The 27,944-nt window shown below is 35.9% G+C and overlaps 1 protein-coding gene across 4 annotated transcripts in view; it reads left to right on the plus strand.

Moving 5' to 3' along the window:
• Window positions 1–23,110, plus strand: part of LOC110787809 (3beta-hydroxysteroid-dehydrogenase/decarboxylase) — a 28,612-nt gene extending 5,502 nt beyond the window's left edge. Inside the window, exons 6-13 of one of the 4 annotated variants that reach the window (XM_021992451.2) lie at window positions 4,203–4,328; window positions 5,074–5,153; window positions 7,036–7,234; window positions 7,454–7,559; window positions 11,765–11,939; window positions 14,165–14,321; window positions 22,218–22,284; window positions 22,408–23,110. In XM_021992451.2, the coding sequence (XP_021848143.1) occupies window positions 4,203–4,328; window positions 5,074–5,153; window positions 7,036–7,234; window positions 7,454–7,559; window positions 11,765–11,939; window positions 14,165–14,321; window positions 22,218–22,284; window positions 22,408–22,535 (1,038 nt within the window). In that variant the 3' untranslated portion in view covers window positions 22,536–23,110. Of the gene's footprint in view, window positions 1–4,202; window positions 4,329–5,073; window positions 5,154–7,035; window positions 7,235–7,453; window positions 7,560–10,799; window positions 11,190–11,764; window positions 11,949–14,164; window positions 14,322–22,217; window positions 22,285–22,407 lie in introns of those variants that run through there. The other 3 variants (XM_021992452.2, XM_021992453.2, XM_021992455.2) reach the window with 3 other exon arrangements.
• The last annotated feature ends 4,834 nt before the right edge of the window (window positions 23,111–27,944 follow it).

Here is a 27,944-nt window from a genome sequence, read left to right on the forward strand (position 1 = left end):
GCTTATCCTTCACCCCCTAGAGGCTTTCTCATGAACCTCCTAACTGTCCAAGGTGTATTTGTCATGTTTTACTCGACAAATTGGGAACATTCTTCTTCACCGATGTTTCATTGGAGTTTTGCCATATTTACTAGATTGTACTTGAAAATATATTTTTTAGCACCTTATCATGTTACTTCGTATATTGTAAAGAACCAAGAGTTTCTAAAGCTTGTGGTGTCCGAATATGAGTTTTTCCCCATTAATCATGATTCATGAATTTCAAACTTTTAATAGTATCCGACTATCAGTTACGCATAACATTAATAACGGATTATAACAACAGGTGTAGTAACATAAGTGTTGAATACTCATGTTACCCTTTGATTTCATATTTGGTAACACCGTAAATAACTGATATTCTTGAGCATAACAATAATGGCGGAAAAATATATTAATTTGCGTGATGGATGATGAACACAAACTGGAATACACTACCAATCTCCATGTTTAGTGACTTGAGGTCACCACTCTCCAAAAGCTTACCAAATTCTCAACATGCCCCTCTAAACCTAGTGTGCCTTTATTTATAACATCTCTACTCTAACTACCTAATTTATCTTCTTCCTAAGGACACTAGCATTAATTACTTGCACTATCTATTATCACCTCTACTATTTAGTTCATAACAATACCGACCTCCTAAACTTTCACCTTGTCCTCAAAGTGGGTAGTAATTAGCACCGAATGTCCAACCTCCACAACAATGTTCAGTGACATGTTGAAAACAACTATGCCCGACTTTCATTGGCTTAAGCTCCTCACTAATGAGTCCTAAGAAGAAATGATCATTGAAGTTGTGAAATGTTGGTATAAATCTTGGAGGCAGTGATGCAAAGATTATGTAGGTGTTTTAAGATTAGTAAGTGCTGAATTGGGTTTAGTTGTGGATGAAAAGGTCTCGAATTCGGTTTTGCAATTTGGTGGCAATGTGGGTTTAGGGTAGAGAAGAGGGGTTAAAAAAAAATTGGTGGAGTTATTGGTTTTGACAAATCCGACCGGAGAAATGGGATGGATGATAGCTAGAATTGGGCTTTGATTTGGTAGGCCCATAAGAAGTCAAGTCCTCATTGATTAGACAATAATTCAAATAGATCATATTGAAGGATGAATGTTGAGCACGTGTTACCAGCTTGAATTTAAGATTCTTAAATGTGTCTTCACTGTCTAATTACGGAAATTCCCCTAACAACATATTTCGTATTAACTTCTTAAACCAACCAATAACTCAGCAAAGCTTCTGCCATACACCTTTCTTTCAACCTTGATCTCCTGTTCGTCAGCGCCATGGAATAAAAACTCGGCCGAGTTAACTCGGATTTTCACATTGGCGATACGATACTAGCCGATTTGTCACACCGTTTCCCAAAAGGACGATATTTCGCCCGATACGACCGATACAGACAAAAATCGTCCGAGTCAAGCGAGATACTCGCGAATTTACCAGAAAAACCAACTTGTTAGTTAGGGTTTTGGAAACCCAGATTCGAAAATTGGGATCCAAATCAGGGAGATAGAGAACGAAAGCTTAGGGCTTTTGCTCACTTGAGAAATGCGATCCCAAATTACCAGTCGGCAGAGAAAGCTATGGCTTTTAGTCGTCGGAATCTGCCATATTGGCCACCGGAACCACCTGTTTATTAGACTTTTAGCATTCTTTTTTTTAGGGATCCACGTGAGAAGAGAGTTAGGTGAGGCTTGTGTGGTAGACAGGAGAAAAGTCAAAGATATACTCTGTAATTAATACAAAGATTTACAGCTGTCTGGTTACACTTTTCCATTTTTTTCTGGGAATCTTTCTAAGATATTTATTTTATTTTAAAAGTAAAATAATAAAGGCACTTATCTTTTCCATTAAAGTTACTTTAAAGTTTTAACACTTTGTTTCCTCTGCCATTTAGGTGTTTAACCCACGAGCTTTCTTCTCTTTATTTTTTATTTTTATATATATATTTATTTTCCTCACTAAGATTTTTAGTTACTTTATATTTATATTTCCCCACCAATCGATCCGCGAGCACTACTGTGACCCGATCCGCGACCACCGAGACCATTCCGTTACCGCACCACTGCACCATCCCGTGACCGCGACCGATACCGCATTTTTACACCATGGTCAGCGCGCCACCCTAGTGGTGTTCCACCATTGGGCTACCCCCAAAGAAAATACTGACCGGCAACTGCCAACAACGCTACTTTCGAATCCTTTTCCAGTTGGTATACCTACCAAAACACCAACACCACCACTCACTCTACCTTGTCTAGCTACGCCTGGTCCTTCGCCGGATCCGCTCCCTCTGGAACCACCTCTTTCGAAAACTTCTCCACTATGGTTATTTCCATAGAGGTTTTGACAACCACCATTGCGCTCTCCGATGTAACCCCTAACAGGATCGCCATCTAATTCGCCGACATGACCACTTCGTCCTCCAGCAAAATCACCTTGTCGTTCACCAATTCTGCCACTAGTGTAGCCATACTTGCGGACTTCAGCATTGAAAACATAAGATGCACCACTAGATTTCCCACCAGATTTCCCGCCGACCAAGCCAGAAAATCAAATAGTTAATCCCAGAACTCGCTCTGTTACCAAGGGTAAGGAGCTGATATTCTTGAGCATAAAATTAAAGGCAGAAAATATATTAATTTGCTTGATAGTGATGAACCTGTGTTACCCAGAACGGGGAACGGTGCCCCGTTCCGCAACCTGTGGTCAATCGTTCCGCGTCGCTGCAGTTCGACATTCAGGTCGTAAACCGGTTGGCGATCTGGTTTGGCGAATCCAATTGTAGATCTGAGAGGGAGAAGAGGAGCTATCATGGCTTCAATGTCATGGCGTTGGGTTCACAGGAAGAAGACAAATCATGATTGCTATGTCTACTTCACGTTGTTTCTCCATCTTTTTTCAAAACTATGTTTTTCTCTCTCCTGTTTCTTTCTTTCATGCGGCTGGGACTCTAGAAGTGGGGAGATGACTGAAATTTATTGTCATGCGGGTTTGTCTTCAATGGGGATGTTTGTTAAAAGCCCATGTCGTATTTTTCTATTATTCATTGACTTTGGGCTTCCTCTTTTCTATAAGATGCAGTCTTACACCAATACTCTTTCAAAGTGATTACGCTCACCGCTATAATATAAAGTTACTAAATATAAATAATGATGACTAATAATTAAAAATATTAATTAATTAAATATCTAAATTAATATATTTAATTTAAAAAATTATATTAAATAAAGAACCAACGTTCCGGGAACTTTAGAGGCAGCGTTTCGCGTTCCCGTACCACTTTCCCTCCGCCCTGCATTTCGTGTAACATTGTGATGAACACAAAATGGGATACAAAGGTGGTGACTTGAGGCCATCAATCTCCAGGTTTAGTGACTTGAGGTCACCACTCTCCAAAGCCTAAGATTACGAAATTCTCAACATGCCAATTTAAACCTAGTGTGCCCTTATTTATATTATCTCTACTCTAACTACCTAATTTGTATTATTCCTAAGGATACTGTCAGTAATATTACTTGCACTATCGAGGTCACCACTCTCCAAAGCCTAAGATTACGAAATTCTCAACATGCCCATTTAAACCTAGTGTGCCCTTATTTATATTATCTCTACTCTAACTACCTAATTTGTCTTATTCCTAAGGATACTATCAGTAATATTACTTGCACTATCGATTATAACCTCTACTATTTAGTTCATTACAAACACATAATACAAAATGGTTTTGGCAAAAGTACAAGTTGAGCCTTTCCTAATGGAGTGATCCGATAGAGTTTAGCTCAAGACTGATTGCCACTGAAGTAAAAGTGCGGATCATTTGTAAATTACGCTCTTGTCCCAAAGCGATGCATGTATCCAAAACTGTATTAGAAGTCTACCTTAATTCTCAATGATGAATACTGATGCAATATGGCAGTCCTTTTCCCAAAATCATTACCAGCTTTTTATGAAGAAAGGAGTATGAAAATATGCCTCTGCAATTTGTTGTTGATGTTTATGTTTTGATAAGAAATAATAATAGCAAATTAGTTGTTTATGGTTGCACTGTGCTACCAAGTATTCTTTTCTTTCTTTTCTCGTGTGATCCCCCTTGTATTTTTCTAATGTGAAGCAACAAGACACTGTTGACGTTTTTGTGAATGTTGAACATAAACAGTTTATCATTGGAGATGGAAATAATATATATGACTTCACCTATGTTGAAAATGTCGCTCATGCTCACATATGTGCTGAACGAGCTCTTGCTTCAAAAGGGACAGTTGCAGAAAAAGCTTCAGGGCAGGTATTATCCTCTTTTTTTTTTTTGAGTTCCTTTTACTACCATTTTCGCTTCCACAATTTCACCCATATTCTACTTGAGAAGAGATTGCCCAGAAGATAAACTATTCTTTGCTCTCTCAGTCCCACAGTCAAGTTGTCTTTCGTTTCGGGATTTCCTGAAAACAAGTTAACACCTCTTTTAAGTAAATTTCCTCCCTACTTTTTAAATCTCCAAAGTTGGGATCCACACCACACCCTCCCACTCCAATTTTTTTTTTCCCTCTAATTTCTCTCTCTCCATAATCTCTGAAAGTGGATGTTTACTTAATTATGGGACACAGAAAGTATGTTGGAATTTTATGTTTATGTGAGTATAATTTAAATTCAAAACTGTGAAAATCAAAATTTTTTGACAAAATTGAATATAATATCTATCTCAATATCTAGTTCCCTGCAATTCATCGGCAACATTGTTGTAAGCTGCTATGTTTTCAGTCATGTGCTTGCAATCAAATGTAAATGGGCCGCGCCTTATATGAACATTCCTTTTTAAAAAAACACAGTTTTGATGATTTTGAGGAGGATTTTTAAAACATCGATCCTTTCTGTTCATATCTTTTTATTTTGTTTCTCCCCTCTGTTATTCCATGTTATCAAGGAGCTAACTTTTGTAGTTTTCTACTTTTCTGTTTATAGTAATTAAAGTAGTAAACTCCTTTATAGATGTCCTTGATTTGAAATAGTTTAGTGTTACCATTCTTTTGTAGGCATATTTCATTACAAATATGGAGCCAATCAAATTTTGGGAGTTTATGTCACTCATACTTGAGGGTCTAGGTTATGAAAGGTATCTCTCTTCTTTTTTTATTTTATCTGTTACCTTTGCGCCTCTGTATGTTTTCCATACAAATATAGAGCCAATTAAAATTTTGGGAATTTTTGTCATTCATACTTGAGGGTCTAGTTTATGATGGTATCTCTCTTCTTTTTTATTTTGTCATCTTTTTCTTTTGTGCCTATGTACGTTTTCCACATTTTCACATCTTCCACTATAGGTTTTGGAGGTTAAGCACAAATGCTGGTGTCCAAGCTATGTAGGAGGCTTGTCATTTTTGTTACTGTTAATATTTCCTCATCCTTGCATAATGTTGTGTATTTTTGTTGGAGTTTATTACATAGAATCGTCTGGGAAGGAAATGAGTTCACTTTGTTTGGGGTAACAATGGTGAAAAGAAATGCATATAAAGCACTCTATATTGGCTGAGTGGCATTTTAACTTGTGAAGGTTTGGGCGTTTGAGGGGAAACAAATCGTGGGAAAATTTGTTTGGAGATAGGTGTGTTCTCCATTCTACTTCCCCCTCCCTTCTCTAAAAAAAAAGAAGTTAAAGTCAGATCTATCTTCTTATCGTTCACTGAATAAAACTCTGGGCGACATGCTGCTAGCCCAAGTTGCAGAATACTTTCAGGTTTATTGGAAAATTGCAATTGTAGAATGAGGTATCTAACGACGACTTAGGATCTTAATCTTTATAGTGAGACACTTAAATTTTTGAAGTGAAACACTTCCTCTGGTGGTAATGTGGTATATTTCATGCTGATGGCTGAAGTATGAGGAGATTAGAGTGCAAGGAGGAGCTACAACAACAAAGAAGGGAAGAAGACGAAGAACGCGTTGTGCAGAGATGAGAATCGGAGGCAGAGGATAACAGAAGAGCTTAAGGGGAGGTGGAGCCTGTGGAAAGGCAGAGGATTTGTTTAATTTTCTAGGCTTCATTGTCATTCTAAGATGTTTGATAATTTTCTTTTTTCTTCACATAGTTTGTTCCTGTTTGATGATTTCTGTGATAAGAAAATTAAGAGTACTATTTACTAAATTTTACTAAAGAATATTAATGGTCACTTCTTTTTTTGAAGAATTTTGTTTCTATGTAGCCATTTTCCAGAATTATACAAAATTGCTGTCACCCTCTGCCCATCTTTCATATCTGTTTCATTCCTGTATTTGTTTCCCTTACTGTGAAAGATAGAACTGGCAGAAATTCCCTTTGCTGAGTCTTACTGTACCAGTAAATAAGTAATCATCTATAGTGTGTACTTGGAAAATATTATCTAAAAAGAAGTCGCGGAGCCTTTCTGTTATTGTGCATTTTTGTAAAAGCAAAAGGCCTTGCGGTCTCATGGATGCCCAAGTTCCCAGATTAAATGTGTTATGTTCCCTCCGTCCCTTAAAGATTTCCCCATAGGAGAAATGTTACTTTTTAAAGTTTTGGCTGGGTTGAATTGACGAGAGAGAAAATTGGTGGGACCAAAAGTAAGGCTTATAAGAGTAAAGGTGTGGTCCTTTATGACCATTTATGGTATGGGGAAAACTTAAGGGGACGAACCAAAAAGGAAACTGGGGCAATCTTAAGGGACGGAGGGAGTATTTGGTATCTCTATACGAATCAGGATGGGTAAAACCTGATGCTTCGTATGTTTATTTTACTAGTGTTGAACTGTTGCTATAGTGGAATCAACTCCTTTTTTATTATTGTGAAAAGTTCTGATTGCTGCATTAACAGATTTGACTATTGTTTTTCTGATGCAAGGCGGGAAGAATTGGGCTTTCATATTTATTACATTTCTTGTTACATGATGAATTCTTCCGTGATTATGACATTGTGAAGCTTATATTTCTTTTGTGGAACTGAGATTTGTTGTCTCTTATTCGTTTGAATGCTTTCTCAGGCCAAGAATAAAGATTCCTGCATTCGTTATGATGCCTATTGCACATTTGGTAGAGTTTGTTTACAAGTTATTGGCTCCTTATGGCATGAAAGTTCCACAGCTGACACCTTCAAGAATCAGACTCCTTTCTTGCAACAGAACTTTTAATAGCTCTAAAGCGAAGGATCAACTTGGCTACACACCAATTGTGTCACTTCAGGTTCTCTATTTCCCTTAGTAATGTAATTTTCATTCCTCAATTTTCCTTGGATCAACTGCGGACTCTCCAACTCTTGTGTGATTGATACCGATAAAAGCATCAGTTCCTTCGTGATTTTTGAACGCATGTATGATTTGATACCAGTAGATGCTTAAGTTTCTTTAGTGATTCTTTAACAATATAGCAGTTGGGTGATCTTGCTGGTTTTTGATGTCACAGGAGGGTCTTGAGAGAACAATTGAGTCCTACTCGCACTTGAGAGCAGAACACCAGCCTAAAAGGGTTGGACCATCTAAAGTGCATAAATATCTTGGAGGTGGAAGAGGTAATAAACTGTTAGTTCCTATAATGTTTGTGTATATTATTCTGTGTTTCTGTGCATCTTCTATTACATTTTATTCCGTGCAAAACATTGTTTTCTCAGAAGTAATTCTAAAAAATGTTGCACTTTTAGATGTTAAGGACATGGGCAATTAGGTAAAAGAACTTTTAATTGGATATGTCAATACCTGAATACATCCACAGAATAACAATGAAAAACTACAAGCAGTGAAATTTTGGTGGAGACTTGTTCTTTGCAGATGAGCTTAGGTGCTACTGTGCTACTACCGAAAAAGAGTACAAAAACCTAGACTAAAAAACAGGTCCATTCACCACTGTAAGGTAGAAAAGTTTCAGCGACTAATTGGTTATGGGATTTTGAGTTTGTCGCTTAGCCAATAGCCAGTCTGGTATAATAATTAACAGCCACAAATGGGTTTTTGGGTCAAATAGATCTATTTGTTTTTGAGAAATCACGAAAATTCGTATGTGCTTGTTACAATATTATTTAATATGGATTTGCTTGGAAAGTGGTTGTAGTGTATACCTCGTGATTGTGAGTCTTTGTGGCATCGAGTCATAAAGAGAAAATATGGTTTGCAAATTGCAACCAAATGGGTGGGATCCTCAAAGTGCTCTTGCCGTACACATGGTTGTCCTTGGTAGTTTGTTTCCCGAGTTTTCTATTCTTTCCTTCAGTGAAGTTCAAGGGAAAATTAGTGAATAGTTATCGTGTTCGTTTTTCGGAAGATGTCTGCAGGGGAGAGCAGCCTTTAGTTCCCTCGGCTGTTTGAGCTTCACTGGCACACCTAAGGCCACTACATGATAGGAGTTAGGGGGCGTTTGTTTTAGGGGTTTCAAAAAAGGGAAAGACAATCAACTACATTCACTCCCTTTCTTGTTGTTTGTTAGACCAATTCAATCATTCCCTTTACCCAGGGATTTACCCACTTCCTTCTACCATGATTCTTCACAATCCCCCAAGGAATCACCATAAGCCCTAAACTCTTTACCCAACCAACTTAACTACCACTGGCACACCTAAGGCCACTACATGATAGGAGTTAGGGGGCGTTTGTTTTAGGGGTTTCAAGAAAGGGAAAGACAATCAACTACATTCACTCCCTTTCGTCTTGTTTGTTAGACCAATTCAATCATTCGCTTTACCCAGGGATTTCCCCACTTCCTTCTACCATGATTCTTCACAATCCCCCAAGGAATCACCATTAGCCCTAAACTCTTCACCCAACCAACTTAACTACCACTTTGACCATCCTTGACCACCATACCACCCTTGTCCGACATCCCTACCACCAGCGCTGCCCCACCAAAACCCGCTGAACCTTCTTGAAACCACCTAACACCACTCTACAACCATCGAAACAACCGTACAACCACCGAACCACCGCCCAACACCATCTTACAACCACCATAACTACCCTCCCACAGCCAAAACAACTCTACTACCAGTGAAATCATCGTACCCACCACGAAAACCAAGTATCCAACCCTCGAAATCCACCCCAACTACCCAAAGCAAGCCCTATGCTCGCCGGAAAACACCCACTCTCTCCAAAATAAACTCTAACCTCGTCGGCTTATACCCGATGCATTATAAGTTTGAGCTAAGAGAAATCCTTCCGCAACATGCCAATCAGGTTAGAGACACAACGAGAAAAGGAACACCCAGCTTCATAGAAATCATCGTGCATCTCCTTGACTCCATCAACGGTCATCTCTGCAATACTTCACGCTGTCTTTTGTTATAAATTGAAGCCGTCAAAGCATTTTGCATCCTTTTACACCATGCACAATATTCATTACAAGATTGCATTTTATCTTAAAAAATGTTCCAGTTTCACTTTTCTAAGAAGCTGATTTCTACTCCCTCCGCCTCTTAATGTTTGCCCCACTGGATTTTTTTGGGTCAAATTTTAAAAAGTCTGACCAAGAATTCTCGCTAACCTATAAAAAATTATATAGTCATGTGGGGTCTTATTATACTCGGTTCAACGTATATTTTTAGAATATCAACTTATAATTTTTACGTGTGTAGAATGGGAGTAATTTACGTTTTAAGTCGCGCCTTGGAGAGTGTGGAAAGTCAAAGGGACAAAACAATAAGGGACGGAGGGATACTGAATTAGATCTTTCGGATGCTTGCATAATTTCTAGATTCAACTTGCAATTAAACTAATCTGCTAAGATGATATAGTCCAAGGTCTTTTTTGGAAGAGCAAGTTGTAGATTATTAGTATTTTTTGATGGTTGACAATCAGTTATGACAGGGATAGAGCCATAGAGGAGGGTAAAGTGGTGAAAGTGTGGAAGATAGTTTCTTTTTGGTCTTTGTTGGAGCCTCGTTGGGGGGAGGATGGTGGATAAAATAATAAGAGATACGAAGGGTTTTCCTAAGGGCTCTTCTAGAGAAGTAATAAAAGTTGCAGAAATAATCACATGCCACATTTTTCTATTGTGTTAAACATCTTATTTGGGAGGTCTAAGATCTAAATGTACAAAGCCATACTCTTAACTAGTAAAAGAATGATTAGCAAGGATGTTAAAACTTACTCCGCATAAAAGAGGAGGGTCGTTTGACTTAAAGCGTACTTTTTCGTATTAGTATGTCGCAAGTGTGTTTTGCTTTCTTTTTCTCTGTTATTAAAATGTGGCAAATTAGAGTACTTTTATTAAATAAATATGGCTAACTGTATCTGCTAAATTTTGTGGGTCTATTTTTGCATTAGTAACAACAAACGGAGGCATGTGTTGTATATTACCTATTTGATAGTTAGCTTTTCAGTAATCAAATTACATAACTTAAATGCTTGATAAACATCTATATTTTACGAATATTTTGTGATCCTGTTCACCCCTCCGCTCTCATCCACACCCACACCCACACCCACACCCACACCATCATTTGCCCCCTTCTGTTTAAAACTAAGGAAATGTTAAGAGCAAAGTGACAATTTAGTTCATAAAAATCAAAACAGAGAGGTGAGGGGGGCGGGGGTTTGAGGTAATCTGTCGTTTTCTACATCCCAACTCACTAGTCACGACTAAAGAAAACATAGAAGTAGAGAATAAACATTGAAGATAAAAAACAAACTTTGATTTCAATGAATTTATTGAAAAAAATCCAATTTGGAAGACACTAATTAGAATTGATCAACAATAAACCTTGGCTTGTGTTCTTTCTATTCTAAACTCATCTCCGTAATCCATTTTTTTGTTTCAAAAGGTACACAAGAAGAGAAGGGGCTTTTACGTGAGAATTTCGTGATGGAGAAAGCTAAAGAGACTTAGAGGACGGGGAGAAAGAAGAAAATGAAGATGAAGATAAAGGAGGGGTTGTTTGGGGGTTGGGGGGGGGGGGTATCAAAATGTTAGTTTGATTTTTATTGAAGGCCCATGTGACATAAGGTCTATATTTAACTCCATTTTTTTAGTACCAGAAGGTATTATTGGCCACTCAGAGGAGAATGAACATATGACCACGCTTCAGTTTGTTTCTTTTATTGGCAGTGTTTAAACTTGCACAATAGATATTATTCATGTTCAGTGGAAACTGTTTGGACTATTGTTGATTGGCTGATATACAAGTGTCTTAGCCTTTGTTTACGAGGTGTAACTATCGTTCTTAAAGTATTTTCCCTTTTCAATGCACCGTTTGTTTAGTATGTGTTATTATGAAGTTAGAAGTAAGAAGCAATTCCATATAAATGCTTATTATTCAGCCAGAATTCCCAAGGAAGAAGGCCATGTTTGTATTTTAGATGCTTTATTTTGTAATGTACTATATCAGAGGCCTATTCCAGCCCCAACAACATTGTTGTTACTAGTCAATGGAAAGTACTATTCCCATTGATAGAAGACAGCATCGCTGGATGTAATCTTTGTCCTTCAGTGATCAACTTCCCCTCCTATTACTCAATAGATATTTTTAATTCTATAAGAACAGATCGTTCTTCCTTGATATTGGAAAAAATGAAAAAAGGGAGAAGCAATCCTCCGATTATATTTCTATTGAAAAACTGTTTGTGTGTACATTTCTATTTATGTTCTGGTAATATTGTTTTGAAACGTTACTCTGATATACATACTTGTCTGGCATTCTTATCTGATTAAATATTGTCTTATTAGTATCCAACCCTTTTGACTGTTTACATTGTTGACAAAAATATATTGGTACTTGGTCTGCTGCAGTTGCAGATACACTCTTATGGAAGGACAAAAAGCAAAGCCTAGCCACGATGCTTATTTTCCTTGCATTCTATTACAACTTTGTTGCATCTGGATTCACCATTGTTACAACAATATTCAAGATCATCTTATTGACAGCAGTTTTTCTCTACATTCATGCCAATTTGCCTGAAAGAATGTACGCTTGGTTTGTTCTCTCTATCTCTTCTCCATCCTTCCTCCTCCTCCCCCTCCCTTCTTCCCAGCCTTTAAAAGGAAAATAATGAAAGAAAAAAATAAAATGAAAATTGAAACTTCCTGTTCATACTTGTGAAAATGGCTCTAGGGGTGTAAATTTGACGATTTGTTAAAATTGAATCTAAATTCAAACTGAATTAAAAAGAGTTCAAATCGAATTGCTAATCTGGGTTTTAGACTTTGGAATAGGCATGAATAACTTACATCCTATTCACGAGTAAAAGAATACATGGTTTAAACCAGTCAGGAAACAGAACATGACCAAACCACTAATTACAGGTAACCGATTTACTTGACTTACTCTTTCAGCCATTTATTGAAAGGTCAAATCTTCCGTAATGTGTTGCTCCATCTTAAACTGCAGCATCCATCAAATCTCATTTAGTATGTTTGTTAGATGTGATTGAATCCATTGCAAGATCTGCAAACTAGTCAGACCCAATTTGTATTTATCAATTAACTTATAGACTCTACTGCTTGAAGATGCATTGAGTATTCTGTTGAATTCTAACTTAGTCCATTTATATGCTGTTACCTTCTAAATGTCATCTTTTTGAAAGAGTCAAAGAGCAAGGCTATGCCCGTCTCTTACCCCTTCTCATGTTCTCTAGTTCCCTCCATTTTGGCTAACAAAGTATTTTGAGAGTGATAAGATATTTTAATTTAAAGGATACATTTTATGGATTAAAAAGCATATGGGTGATCTTTGTGGGTGGATCAGGCTTCCTTGTGGGCTAGGCTAAGGATGAGAGGTTTCTTGGTTTTGGGTAGGGGAGGGGAAGATGGATCATCTTTTGGATGGAAGTTCTTTTGGAGAAAGGTAGTCTGCGGTTTGGTAAATGGTGTCTAAAAACGTCACTTTAGTGGGGAAGTGGTTTGGCATTGACTGCTAGAGCCTGGTTTTCTTTGGCACAGTGATAGGGAGTGGGTATAAATTCAGCGGAAGGGATGGATGTACTGACAGGGTCTAGGTTCCCTTCCATTCCTTAGAAGCTTGTTTCACCGGTTTTATCTCTCCTTTTTCCCTTTTTACAAGGTGAGCAATGGAAAATGCATTGTTTTTTGGGAGGATTCTTGGGTACAGAACTACAGAAGCAGCCATTTAGTTATTTTCCCTCTCCATCGACTGTCCTCAGTTCATCTTTCTCCTAATTCTTTCTTTCTTTTCAGTGAGGGAAGATGATAACGAAAATAGTGCAAGAGTGTTTTTCTTCTTAGTTTGTCTCACATAAAGCAATAATGGTGGCGTCATTTTAGGAGGAAGCCTCGTGATTAGGGGGTTGGGGGGAGCTTACCATCTTGTTGGATATCATTGGTTCTGTCTTTTTCCTAATCCGCTGGATACGAGGTTGTGGTTGGAGATTCTTCGTATCATTTTTGCTGCTGCTCCTATTACCACCTTCTAGAAATGCCATCATCTTTTCAGTCTTTCTACTTTCATTTGGAAGGCTAAGCTTCTGATTTCTGAAGTGGGTGAAAGTCTAGGTTGCTAATTTGAGGAAGCTCAGTACTTGTGATAATCTATAGGTTCAGAGCCCTTGTAAAGTTCTTTCTCCTCGTGTATGCTCTCTTTGTCTTGATAGTGAAGAGACAATAGACGATCTGATATTGTAATAGTAGTTGTTGTTTTGGCAGAGGGTAATTGGTACTGTTGAAATTTATTAGATTGCTTTTCATCTAGCTCGCGTGGTGGTTCAAATGTTAAATGTATGAAGTATGGGCTGAAAATTCGGCAGGGTGCTTTTTGGCTATTTTTTTTTCTTCAGACAATTGGTTGGAGAAATGGAGAGGAACGACAGAATTTTCTGTGGTTGGAAATCTTCACTGAATACTTTATGGGGTGAGTGGTATAATTTGTCTTCTTTTCAACACACGCTTATGAGGCTTTCCCATACGTGTCCCTCTCTGATGTTTTGTGAGATAGGAGTTCTTTTTTACGCGTGTGTTGGTCATTTGGTTTCTATTTTGTATCTTCACTTATGCTATCAAATGAATATCGTTTTATATTATCACAAAAAGTAAGTAAAAGAAGAGTATTATCTTCATTTATGCTATCCAATGAATATGGTTTTATATTGTCACAAAAAATAAGTAACAGAAGAGTGCTGTCCAATGAAATGAAGAACGTTTAGTTGGAGTTCTAAAAGGAAAAAATCTTCTGTGCAGATTTGGATGCAATGTTGAGAAAGTTCCTGTATCAGCTTTCCACTGCTCCGAGGAGAAATCACGAAGAGCGGCTCTTTCAGTTGCTTCTCAGTGGAATTCTGCAGTTAGAGTCTTAAAATCACTTTGTAGGGGCAGTGACTGGATGTTGTTTCTTAAGGTAATGTTTCTTCTCTATGGTCTCATGCTTAGCTCATAGTTATTCTTCTTGCTGGAATTGAAGGTATTATTTGTTGCTTTTTCTTTAATTTCCTTTAGTGTATGCTATGTACATGAAACTGAGGGTAGTGATCACTACTGACTCTTGATCTACATTTACAACCTTTGTTTGGACTTTTGTTTTTTTTTTTTTTTTTGATTTATCAACAAACAACAAATTCAGAGACTTAAATCCCCATAAGAATTGGGGGAGAAGAATGTGGATTGGTAAAATGAATTTATTTATCTTTGAACTCTACTGTAGGAGATACTGTACAGAACGAGAGAGACAATGTGGCTCAATATGTGCTTGGTATTATATAAGTCATATCTGTTAGCAGCGTGCCTGTGGCTAATTGATACCAGTTTAGATAAAATCCAGCCCAATATTTGCTTACAATATACCTTAAAAGAGAGATATGGTTGATCTGCAAAAGAAGAAAAATGTTTTAAGTAATAAAGAGAAGCTTTTTACATTATATATTAAGAGAGATACAGTATGAAAATCCCTTGTAAGAGCCTGAAGAAAGAAACAGAATATTCAAGATGCCTCTATACTTCAGAAATATAAATTTTCTTGACAAACACATTAATACGTTTTATTACAGAGTATATTTTATCTTTTAATATTCAGAAGGTGCTCAAATCTTGACAGAAAAGGACCTTGTACTCTGGCTTAGCAATTTACCTTGCTGTATTCAACTATTCATCTTGAACATGCTTTCTTGCTTCGGCACCCTAAATGTGGGTGTGGTCCTTTAAAATGGGTAGACAAATGTAGAAGGGTTTTCTCTGTCCATGCTAGATACTTCTAGCTAATCAAGGTTTTCCGAAGTGTTGGGGCTATACGGAAAGGATTGTTAATTAATAAGTGGGATTTCCCATATAGTTTTGACTTTTTAGTGATGAGGTTGCACATAAGGTTTTGCAAAATGTTCATTTTACCAAAAGCGTTTGGGTTATTATGTACCCCCAGATACATGTCATTGATGCAGAAATACCATGTACAAAATTCAATATGAAAAAGTAAACTGAAGAAAAAGAGACAGGTAGCCAGCTCAAGTACCCCTGGGTGATGGAAATTATGCTCCCATCTTGGTCTCATAACTTAATTTAGCCATCAATTTAGAGATCTAGCTTTCTCGTATTTACCTAGGTTGTCTATAATTACTGATCAAGGCCTCTCATATTTTCATAGTGAAGTTGAACTGTTGTATATGTAAAAGAAGGAATGTGTGCAGTGTTGCTTCTCTAATACACCAAACAACAGTTGGAATACTCTATTCTTAGGTTAAGTACTTTATACTTTCTTCTCTACATCTGCCATCTATGGATTTAAAGATTTATGGTCAGTTATTTGGCTAGGAATTTACAAAGTGACTTAAGGATTGAATATGTGGAGAAGGATAGGGCAAATTGTGGTCGACAGAAGCAGGTTTAACCATAAAATCTATTTGAGAGTTGAGATGTGCTAGTGTTTCTTCTTATAACGAGAATATATTTTAAGAGAAATTAAGGTACTACGTAGTACGAAAATGCAATACGAATACGGAATACGAGAGGTGGTCGTATTACAAATACGTTTTGAGTAATTTTAAATACGGTTTTCGATAACATAATACGGTAGTACATACTTCGTATTTAAGTTTAATTAATCAAACTCAAAAGTACATATTTAAGTTTAATAATAATAAAAAAGGTACACTAAGTACGATTAATTTGTCGTGAAACTAAAAAAATGATACTCCCTCCTTTCTCAAATATTAGTCCTATTTTGACTTTTCAACTCATTTCATCTCAATGTTTAAACGTAAATATCTCCAAATACGTATGTTAGAAAAATATAAAAAATTGATATTGTTAAACTACACATTAAGACGAACAAAATAAGATCTCATATGAATATGTTTTGAAGTAAGTATTGGAAAGAAATGAGAAGATTCTCTTCAATTGTGAATAGTGGCAAGATTCCAAAAGGGACTAATATCCGAGAACAGAGGAAGTATGAAATTGACAATAGAAAAAAAGAAGTTATTGACTACTGAAGAATAGTAAAGATTACTATATATAAAAAAAGAATAGTAAAGATTCCATCCAAATAATGAAACAATATTATAAGACAAAAGGATAAAATAATAGTTTGTAATTGCAATTCCATTATCATACACTATTTATAAAAGAGAATTGAAGGTTTTAGTGAAAAGGTCATTGCTACAGTGTTGTCTTTTCTATAAATGCCTTCAATGTCCTTTTTTTTTACCCCCTTCTTATCCGGTTACTCCGTATTTTGCAACTGCAGGCCAACATCATTTGGCAATATTATGGCCATCTGTCAAAAATATTATACCCCTTTTCATGATCCCATCTTTTTAATAATAAACTTTATTATAATTTCAAATAATCTTTTACTCCTTTTTTTAAAATATTAGTCTCCTTTTGATTTTTTTCACCGTTTCAACTAATATTTAATTGTAATTATCTCCAAATATGTACGTTAAAAACGTTAAAAAAATTGATATTATTAAACTACACATTGAGACGAACAAAACAAGATCTCACATGAATATATTTTGAAATACGTATTTGAAAAAAATTACTCCCTCCGTCCCATAATATAGTGCCCGTTTGACCAAAATCACGGTTATTAAGGTAAAGGATAACATTGATAATAAAAATAATAATTATTTGTACTTTCAAGATAAAGTACATGTTAGTTGGCTTTTATGGAGAGAGAAATTAGAGATTAAAGGTGTGTACATAATAAATAGGCCTAAAAAAGACAAAAATCAAGCACATGGGTTGAATAAAAATCAAAAAGTACAATTTTCAAAGTAAAAATTAATGGTTTAAAATAGAAATAGGCACATCATTTAGTGACACCATTTTAGGAAAACAGGCGCTATATTATGGGACGGAGGGAGTAAAAGATTTTCTTCAGTTGTGAATAGTGGCAAGATTCCAAAAATGACTAATATTCGAGAACCAAGAGAGTATTTAAATAATTAGAATGATTTAATAATAATAAATATAGAATCCTCAAGCTTTTATGACGACAAAAATATTAGTTTAATGTAAACTTGTACATATTTTTCATTACTCTCTGATTCGACGTCATCAAGTCCAAGTATTTGTATAAACTATAAGTTGACCATCAAATGAATTATTATTGAGATAATTTCTTTGGTAAACAGTGGAGAAACTAAGACCATTAATTAATCTGTTTTGAATTACTGTTTATAAGATACTTTGTCATGAGTCATGAGGCCACGATACCATGTAAATGTTGCGACACCGAATAAAGATATGTACTGTTTAGTTTTTTTTTTTTTTTTTGACGGGAGTGTATAGTTAACTACTCGTATCCAATTTTAATTTAAAAGTACCTATAGTATAGATAGATAATGAGATCAAAAAGTATAGTACTCTGTATCTTGAAAGCAGTAAATACATACAAAAAGTGTAAGAACCTATACCAACAATAGAAATGGTGTAATTAATATGTATTGTAAAGCAAATGAATTACTGATTCAAACCTTTAAAAAACGAAGTACTCCCCCTATATTTTAATAGTATGAGTTATGTTACAATGTGACCGGTATGGAGTTTTAGGAGGGTGAGTTGGTTTTATTAAAGTAAGATGCAAGTGGGGATATTGACAATATAATAAACAATTGTAAGAAAAGATAATGAGGTTCTTAAATTATTCAAAGAAAATGACGTGAGAGGAGATAATGGGCACCATAAGAGGAGAGAAATATATTATTAAATGTAAAATCATAACAACAATATAATGGTTATTCTTACTCTATATTAAAGTACGAGCGCCTAGGATGCTCGGACTCGGGTACGGGTGTCCGGCTCGGGTACGGGTCCAAGAGTCTGACACGAAATATTCTAAAATGAAGGACTCGGGGACACGTTTTAGAAGTGTCCAAAATTCGGATATGGACTCGGGGACACGACATATATAATTTATTTATTGTATAAATATTCGTAAATATTTTATTCCTGTCATTATTTTTTATTATCCCAAAATAATTATACTTTGCATTTAAATGGCAGAGGAATCGAAAAAAGAGTTAAAGATGTTATAGTAACTTTATGGGAAAGATAAGTCATTTACTAATTTAGCTTAAAATAAAATAGATGTCCTTTATGGGGAAGATAAGTCCTTTATTATTTTAATGTACAGCTGTAAACCTTTTAAATATATTTGACTTTTCTCCCTGCTTACCCAAGCCCCACCTCTTCCCATGTGAATCTCTTATTTTAAAAAAATGGAAGGCTGACAAAATCAGGATTTAGAGTATCAAACTACTCTTGTGCTCTCTCGTTAGCAAAATCTTTATCATCTTTTGCCTAGGGAAATTTTAGAATTTTGTTTTCCGTCCCTGAAAATGTTTCGTAAACTATGACAGTTTTGTGCGATTAATGGTTTATTTTTTATATTCTTTTTGTTAAGTAGGGTAATTCTCATTAGTTTAAGGCTAATACTTCGTTTGATTTTCATTTTTCATTTATGAAGTTGACTTCATAACTGAATTGTTATCAATAACGTTTGGCCTGTGATCTTGGTTGGGTAGGGTTGATTTTACCCTCCACATCCAAATATTTGCCTACAACATTATTTTCCATCTTGGTGTCATTCTTAACAACCGAACACTTATGAGTATGTCCTCCTTCCTTCTTTTGTCCCCTTCTTTCCTTCCTTTCTTTTTTCCTCCTTCTTCTCATTTTGGACACTACCCTTAAACAACTCCTACGCTTGAACTACTTCAAGTGCGTCTTCCACAAATTCTGGAGACCAATCCAATAAACAAGTCACCTCCTTAAGCTTCGGCTAAAATTCTCGATTTTGATGGTCACTTTTAAGTGCGTGTGCATGATCCCTGAAAGCTAACTTGAGTTTTTAAGCTCCATAGCTCCAACCGCCCTCCTAAAGAAGGATTTCACATTAATAGGATCATAACACAATACCTCTGTGCATAACTGACCTACTTTATTAAAGTCGATCTTTCTCCTTAATAAAACAAGCACCCAAGTTCAGATTAAGGGACACAACAAGACCCATAAAAACTGACTTATCCTCATCATTACTCACCAATACAAATGACAAGATCTTGATAGCAAAAGAGTATTTTGAAATAGCCAAAGCAGTAACATTATTTTTGTAGAAATGGTTGCCCTTATCATTCAAACTTCTTACAAAACTAAGAATACCAGTAGGATTTATCAACTGACTAACTATTTGTTCCAAATTGTTAGAACAGACATCATATACCCCAAAATCCGAAAAACATAAATCCCCCCTAAGCGACAAAATGCGAAAAGCATAAATCCCATAATGGAGGCAATATTAGTACTATGTATTGTGTATGAGAGATAATTAAAAATGGGGTATGTATAAAGTAAATGAGAGGGATTTGAGACCATTAGTCAAGACAATGGAAGAAAAAGGAGTTCGACAAAGATGTATGTCAAGTCAATGGAAGAGGTGGAAGAAAGAAAAATGTCCAAGAGAAGTTGTATTATATGTACTTGATCAAAGGTCAAGAATGTAAATGGTCTAACACAAAGTAGACATTATTTTATACACGAGTTAATAATATTGTAGGTTATCATCATCAAACTCACAATTTCATCACATCTATATAGTTGGACGGGGGAGGGGAGGAGGGATGGAGGGTTGTCTTTCAGCTCTTTCCTCCAAGACTATGCATGTAGTTAAGGTTATAAGTACGAAAACAACTTTAATTAAATAAATCTAGATTTACTCAATATTTTTGAAAAAAGTACATTCAAATATATTCATATACAATTATTTTATCAGATTAGTTATTTGTTTTATTAGTGATATGAAGTATATTTTGATTGTTAATATTATATTCTTGTCTGTATATACTTGATTTTGATAATAGAGTAAAGTACTTTTACATACGTTGATAAAATGTAATAAACCTTAACCTTAAAAAAAGTTAACTTCAAATTGGGACTAGAAATAATTCAAGTTTTATTCCTACAGATCACTACAAATTGAAAAAAAGAAAGTACAACCAACTCTAAGGAACATGAAAAAAAAATTCTACTAAAAAATAGAAGAAATATACGTAGTATATTGTTCTCATAAAACACCAAGTTGACTACTTCCGCACGCGGTTGTTCAACTAGTATAAGAAAAAGTAAATAAATAAAAACCAGCCTTGGAATTTGGAAATAAGTTTCCGTCATCCTTATTCTCTTCACCAACTTCTTTCTTTCTTCCTCATTCTCTTCACCTTCCTCTTTCTTTCTCTCTCAATTTTCACGCACAACTGCAGAAACTCACCTCCCTCTTTCTTTCTCCCTCCTCCATTTTCACGCACAACTACAGAAACTCGAGATTGGATCAACAATGGCGATTCGGCGAAGAAGACTAGAAATCGATCCCCTCGATTATTGGGTCGAATTAGATCGATTTCGTACTCGTATTAGTACGAATTGTACTAAATTGGAGTACGAACAAGCACCAACCGTATTATGTGGCCCTATTAAGGAGCACCCTCTCTGACTTCACTCTTTTCTCTACATCTTGTAATTTTCCATTATCTTTTTTACTCGAAATGGAGGCCTAATAAGGAACCAATCTATTTAAAAAGAGGAAATTAGAGAGTAGGTGGTATTTAAGAAAACAAGCAAAAGGCTGGGATACCTAGTATCCCAGACTGAGGATAGAGGGGTGTGGAATTATAACCCCCCCCCCCCCCCCCCCCCCGCGCCCCCTATCACCAAAAGTTATCAAAATCCTGCCATATTCAAAATACTCCCTTCCCCGATGATGACTACCACACTTCAAAATTTTGGGTGTCTTAATTTGACTGCTTACGAGAAAAACTTTTTGCACTCTATGATATATGTGCTAGAGATCGACATCCTCTAACATATGTACAAAAATAAACTGAGTCACTGCAGGGCATTAGGTGTATTAGAGTATTCTTTAACTCCCTACAATCCAGCCTTCTTACTTTATTCTTGGTTTATCACTCACAAAAGATGCTAGGATCTCATACCTAGTTACTTGGGTGCGAGCATGGTGATGATGACAATCCTTATGAATAGGTTATATTCCGAATAATTATCTTTGCATATCAGTGGAGTAATTACTGTAGATTGGTATTGTGATAGTTTCCTGTTGTTGAAATTTGCAAAGAATCCTATAGGCTTTTGTAGAAGTATTGGAATGGTGTTCAAGTGTGCCCTTTCTTGTTGTTTCTATTGGAGTTTGCTGATTTCTATTGGAGTTTGCTGATTTGCAAAGAATCCTATAGGCTCTTGTTGTTTCTACAAGAATCCTATAGGCTTTAAATGTCTTATTTTCCCCCTTTTTCCGTATGTTTAAACATGTTTACTCTACTTACTGTCCCGTGATAACAGGTCATATATGATTCTTTTAACATCTTTTACCACAAAATTTGAGCATTTAAATTTAAATTACAAAAGGTAAATATCTTAAAGATATTTCAACAGGCTCATTTTGACATTGTAGATCAATGTATATTTCTCTAACAAATTATTGGTTGAAGCTTTGAATTTTTTGCCACAACTTTACTGTTGCGTTTGATGTATAATTTCTACACCCTTAATCTCAATCCAGTAGTCGTCACAGCTAATGAAGATCTATATATTGAAATGGCTACAAGTAGATTGTAGCCGTTATGAAAACCTTATAAAAGCCTTTGTAAAAGCTTCTAGAGTTAAAAGAAGGGTTAATAGCGTAATTCCTTGATGAGTTATTTTGCTGCTAAATTCAATACTCCGTATGAAAGAACTTGGATTTTCTATGAATGTAAGGCTTTTTCAATCGTTGTTATGAATGAAACAGGTTGTAATGATGCTTCTTATTGTCAGTTTATTGGGATTCATCTCTTTTCAGCGGTTATATTTGGCTGGTACGCTTCCTTTCAAACTCTCATTTCTTTTTGTCCCTGTCTATTGTGTTCCTATATGTTATTATGTTGTTTTATCATGTTCTGGTAGAGCTCACTTGTAGTTATCTTTGATTTTCATTGCAGGAATGCTAATAATCTTTGTACCATTATACATCTATGATAAGAAAGAAGAAGAAGTTGATCACCTAATTTCAAGGGTTACCAAATTCGGTAGTAAGTCGAAATCCTACATGAAGAAAAAAGATCTGTAGTCAAGAATCAAGGTGACTGATTGTTGGTGTGCTTGCTTTGAGTCTGAGATGACATGATACATGAAGGATGTGGCTGGTCCCTTATCTTCATATGTTCCAGTCTTTGCGTTGAGGTAGGTCAAGGATCATTTTTGTGCCGGTTCTTTCCAACCCTACACATGTACAGCTTCTTTTGTTCTTTTTACCGAGTTAGTAGGACGGTAATACTCCTGGGCCTTGAAACTTGTTTTTTTTTTCCCTTCATATTACTGGTGCTTAAAAATCGAGTGAAATTTATGATTTGTGTGTGTGTGTGTTGGGGGTGGGGAGAGGACTTGAGCATTTTGCAATCATCAACATGTTATTTTTTTGTTTCCCGTCAGGAATTGCTGAGAATCGATGTTCTTAAGTCCTGTCTGATATGTAATAGTTTTTGAAATGATAAGTTGTTTGCTCATCTTTGATATAATTTTGGGGGAGCGCTTCAGGCGTGATATGATTTTCAATTCTGATGCACCTTGGTTGCATTTGTTACCAAGAAAGAAAACGAGTGTTTTTTTTACTGTTGAAGATTTGTGAATTACCTTAAAATGTCATCTATTGTCAAGTTGTCACTATAACTGTATTCGACCAATCTGTCTGTAGAGAAATCTGGTCACTCGACTACATAAGATGCTATGCACTAATATTACTTACTCCTGTCATCACGCTAGCTCTTTTTCCTAATGTGAACATTGTACCTGTATTTATGTTTGCTTCAATTTAAAGATGAATGAAATTGGTGATGACTTTGAACAGAGCCTTGATAGTGTAGCACACATACTGAAAATAAGAGAAAAGAAGGGACTTTGAACAAATATATATACATGTAAGATTAGTAGACACAATCTGAAATAGCTACATGGATCTTCCTGCCATCTTTCATTTTGAGAGCACATCAGATATTTTGGTTATCGAATCTGGGTAATTTAATTTTTTTTCCTGCTTGTGTTAATTATACGATTATGGATAGTAAGGACTCTTTTTCTTGCAAGCTCATTTTGACTAAATAGCTTCTCCAAAATGGAAAATTATCCAAAGGAAACTATGGTTTCATGTAATAGCTGAAAGGTTAACCTTCACCAGTGAGGGTTACAATTAACCTTTGCATGAGATTATTTCGCTTGCTTCAAGAAGATACGCCAAACACATTTTTCGTTTCAGAACTGTATATTGTTATGCCATAGCCAGGATAGTCAACATGGTATTCAGACTACTCAATTCTTCTGAGGGTTTTTAGGTTACCAGAAATGTCCTGGTCTTTAGGAGAGAATAGAGCAAATCTAAAATTTTTTTTTTTCTTTTCCCAAATTGACCTTTCTTCAGAGTTCAGGAAGACTTGATAGCCTCGTTCTGTCTGATTGAGACTATCAATTATTACTTAGATTGTTAGAGATTTTGTCAATTACTACCTATATTGTTAAAAATTGTCAATTATTACCTACCTTTCTAAATATTGACGTCAACTGTTATCTGAATCCATATTCCGACCAGTTAGTTCACTCTCATTATAAACCCTTAATTACAATTTAATCATTTTAATTAATTAATAAAATTAAAATCCCAAAAAAAATTCCAAATAACCTGAAATTACCCATTTTTGCTTATAGCAGTATGGCGAAAATTGAAATTAAGCTTTACAAATCTAAGGGAAGTTAAGACCCCTAGGTTCATTATATCCAATTCTTTCTTTTCAACTTGCTCAAAGAGCTAAGCAATTCATTCATGGTATTCAAAATTTTGAGACGTTTTGAAGAAAGAAACGAGAAGCAGCAGAGGGGAACCGAATGAGATTTTGAGACACTCTATTTATACAACAATCATCATCTACGAGGTTGTACCAAACAGCAGGTCCTGCGCCTAGCTTTGCCTCTGCAAAACAGGGACGATTGCAATCTTTGGCCTTTAAGGCTTACAACTTTACAAGGGTCTATGATCAATACCGAGTACTACATACTTCAGTGCAATTGTTCGTCCAAATCGAGACGGAATTTTCGAAAGCCGCAAGCTGCGTACCAGCAATTTCAAAAGCATCCATGTCAATTTCAGGTTTTATTTTCAAAGCCATGCATGGGTCAAAATTCAAAATTAAAGTCCTAGATCGGCGTCCTAAGACGAGTTAGCATTTGCATAAGCAAAAGTTGAATATACTTTGACTTGTGCTTTTTCTATACCAAAAAGCCTCAGTCAAAGTTGGGGCTTATAGTGGGTATGTGCACCCAAAAAATTGGGTAAAATTATTCATTTTCATGCATACATTTAGCCTAAAATTTCAACTCACACACAACGCATACCGATTCAATGCAAATCCTGCAAGCAAATACAAAAATAAAAAACGCATAAAACAAATATCTGATGAATCATACTTGTATAGGGTATTTTTAGGCGCATTTAGTTTGCATTTTTAGGCATTCGTCTCATTTTAGTTGCATTTAGGGTCACATTTGCATAAGTTGTCGTTATCGTACACTATTACGCCTTGTTTGTGTTTTCGTTAATATTTCAGGTGATTTTACGGTCATTTGGAAGTTTTCGGAATGTCTAGAGGTGATGTGAATGGTTATCGGATGTTTCGTGTTGAATACTACGTGTTTTATCTAAGAATGGAGTTTCCGGGAATGATTTGCGGCGACAAGCCATGAGAATACATCGATAATGCCCAGCAAGCGGGAACGCTGACCCATCTCTCTTTCCCTTGCGCGTAGGCCCAACTCCTCTACTAGTGTGTGAAAGCCAGTGCACTCCCAGCGTGCACGCTGATCTGGGAAACCTCCCCACGTAGTGCTGTTGTATCATCCGCTGGCAATCCAGCTAGCCCGCAACAGTCCCAGCGAGGGATCAGTCGCCTCTAGCAAGGGATGTCCCTTGCACTAATCCCCTTGCTGCCCGCACCAACTCGTTGCGCCCAGCCCCAGCGAGAGATCACTCACACCCAACGAGGGATCTCGCTGCCATTCGCCATCCGTTGTGCGCGATTCCCAGCTTGCCCAGCGAGGGATCTCTCGCCTACAACGAGAGATGTGCCTGCGCCAATCTTCGTCGCCCATAGCGCTGCCCCATTCTGTGTGCACAACCCAGCGAGAGATGACTCGCAGCCAGCGAGGGATCCTTTGACATGCGAGGTACCTGCGCCCACAACACGCCCTTGTGTGTCGTTTGGTTGACTTAGTCACGCTCGAGTTTGATTGCCAAGTCATCGTCCATCGACCAATCTTTGACAACTTATATTTTTATTTTATTTTTATTTTTTTAGCTTAGAAAATTGTAACTATAAATACTCCAAGGGATTTAATTTATTTCCCTCATGTTTTAATTCCTAGAATTCTCTTTGACGTTAGTTTGTTTTCTCTCTCTTCATTGCTGAACCCTAACTTTTTTCCTTTCTTCAACTCATCAATCTAGAGGTAAATTAATAATTGTTTTTTCTTTAATTCATTATTCTTGTTTTCGTTCCTTAGATTAATTTGTCATTTGATTATGAAATTCATGTTTATGATTTCTTTCATGTTTGTTAATTCAATTATGAGCGATGAGTCGTTTTCTAGGGCTAAGTAAGGGAAGCAATGTTTATATCATGATTGTAATGCATTAAAGTTTGTAATTTATAGATTTTGTTTAAGTAATTCTAATTGATTTGTTTTTAATTGTTGATTCATGTAATTGACCAATAACGTGGATTGATTATCTAGCTAATAGGAATTAGAATTGAAAGATAATATTCTTAGAGGCTTGGTGCAATTGGCAATTCTGATTATGTTAGCGACCGTACTGTATATGTTGGATTGAAAGTGTTATGACCCGACCATAGGATTAATGTATACTTTAATTACTCGGCCTAGTTATTCATTATCAGATTGATTTGCGTTCTTGGATTTATATAAGCATGGTGAAACGAACAGATGCCATAGAGTTTTAATTTATTCATAATTATATATTTATATTATTGTTTTAGTTTCATTAGTTTGTAAACCAAAATTTACACTTCTCTTATTGAAATAGTTTATAATAATTGGAAAAAAACTAATAGAACTTGTCTCCCTATGGGATCGACCCGTATTTGGTAAATATCTGCTAACAACAGACACCGTGCACTTGCGGTATCACTTTTTAATTCATCAAGTTTTGGCGTCGTTGCTGTATCCATTACGTGAAATTTATAAATCTAGGCTAACAAATATTAAAATTTAATGAACGATCAATATCAACAAAAATTTGAATAGCTTTGATAATCCAATCTAAACATTTAAATCGTTGAAAACATTTAAATTACAGATTTTTTTAATCAAATTTGGTTTAGGTGAACGATTAAAATTAACGAATTCAATCAAAATTTTAATCCATGAATTTTTAAATATTCAATTTAAACATGAAATCATATTCCCCTTCTCACCTAAATAAATTTTCAGATCTAACCAATTAATAAAATTAATTTTAGATATAAAATCCATTAATCTAGGTTAAATTAAAATTAGGATTTTTAATCAATATTCATGAACCAAAAAATTACCATATGTTCATAATATTATTATTGACAGTAGGAAAAAATTTCAATTAATTACGAGTTGACTTGGTCGAATAATTAATTGAACAACATACCAAATTAATGTTTTCATTCATTAATTAACAAAACACCCAAAAAGTCATACTTCGACGCCTGTTTTTTAGATTATATTCACATAAGTTGATTTTAAAACCCGCTGTTTTCAATCAGATTATGGTCAGAAAAGTCGAATTTCCAACACTTAATGAATTCAGAATTACTTCCTACGACTTATCCAATATTCCAGAAACAACTCGAAAAAATTCTGAATAAATTCGACAATACAAACATGCTAAAAAATACTTTGAATACATGAAGCTCATGATACCACTGTAGGGGTTTCCAGTTAAATGCATAACATGATAGTGGAATAACCCCAAAGCCAGGAAGCATGTATAAAGTACATATTAAGCTTAACTTACATGTGAAGCGTGTTTTCTCCTTTAGCTCAACGAACACGAATAAGAACTCCAAATGTCGTTCCTCTACTTGGTTCACCGACATGTTCAGATCCGTCTTGAGATTGATGGCTTATATCTCCTTCAAGATTGTTTAGCTTTTGGGATGAACACTCTAATGGAGGCAGAAAGAGAATTAGGATTTTCTCTTTCCTTAGGTTAGAATATGATATTAGGTTAGATTAGAAAACGTGTGGAATAGGTTAATAAATAACCTATTGAGCAACAAGCCAACCGGCCAAAGCAATAGGCTTCGACCGGCCAGCTGGCCCACGACCACACACACACACACACACAACGCAACCAGCAGTTGGGCCGTGGGCCGTAGCTGCTGCTGCTATTCCTTGCGCGCGCGCCAAGGCAGCCAAGGCCATGGGCCAACACTGCGCGCAT

This window comes from Spinacia oleracea, chromosome 4, assembly GCF_020520425.1.
Source record: "Spinacia oleracea cultivar Varoflay chromosome 4, BTI_SOV_V1, whole genome shotgun sequence".
NCBI classification, from domain to species: domain Eukaryota; kingdom Viridiplantae; phylum Streptophyta; class Magnoliopsida; order Caryophyllales; family Amaranthaceae; genus Spinacia; species Spinacia oleracea.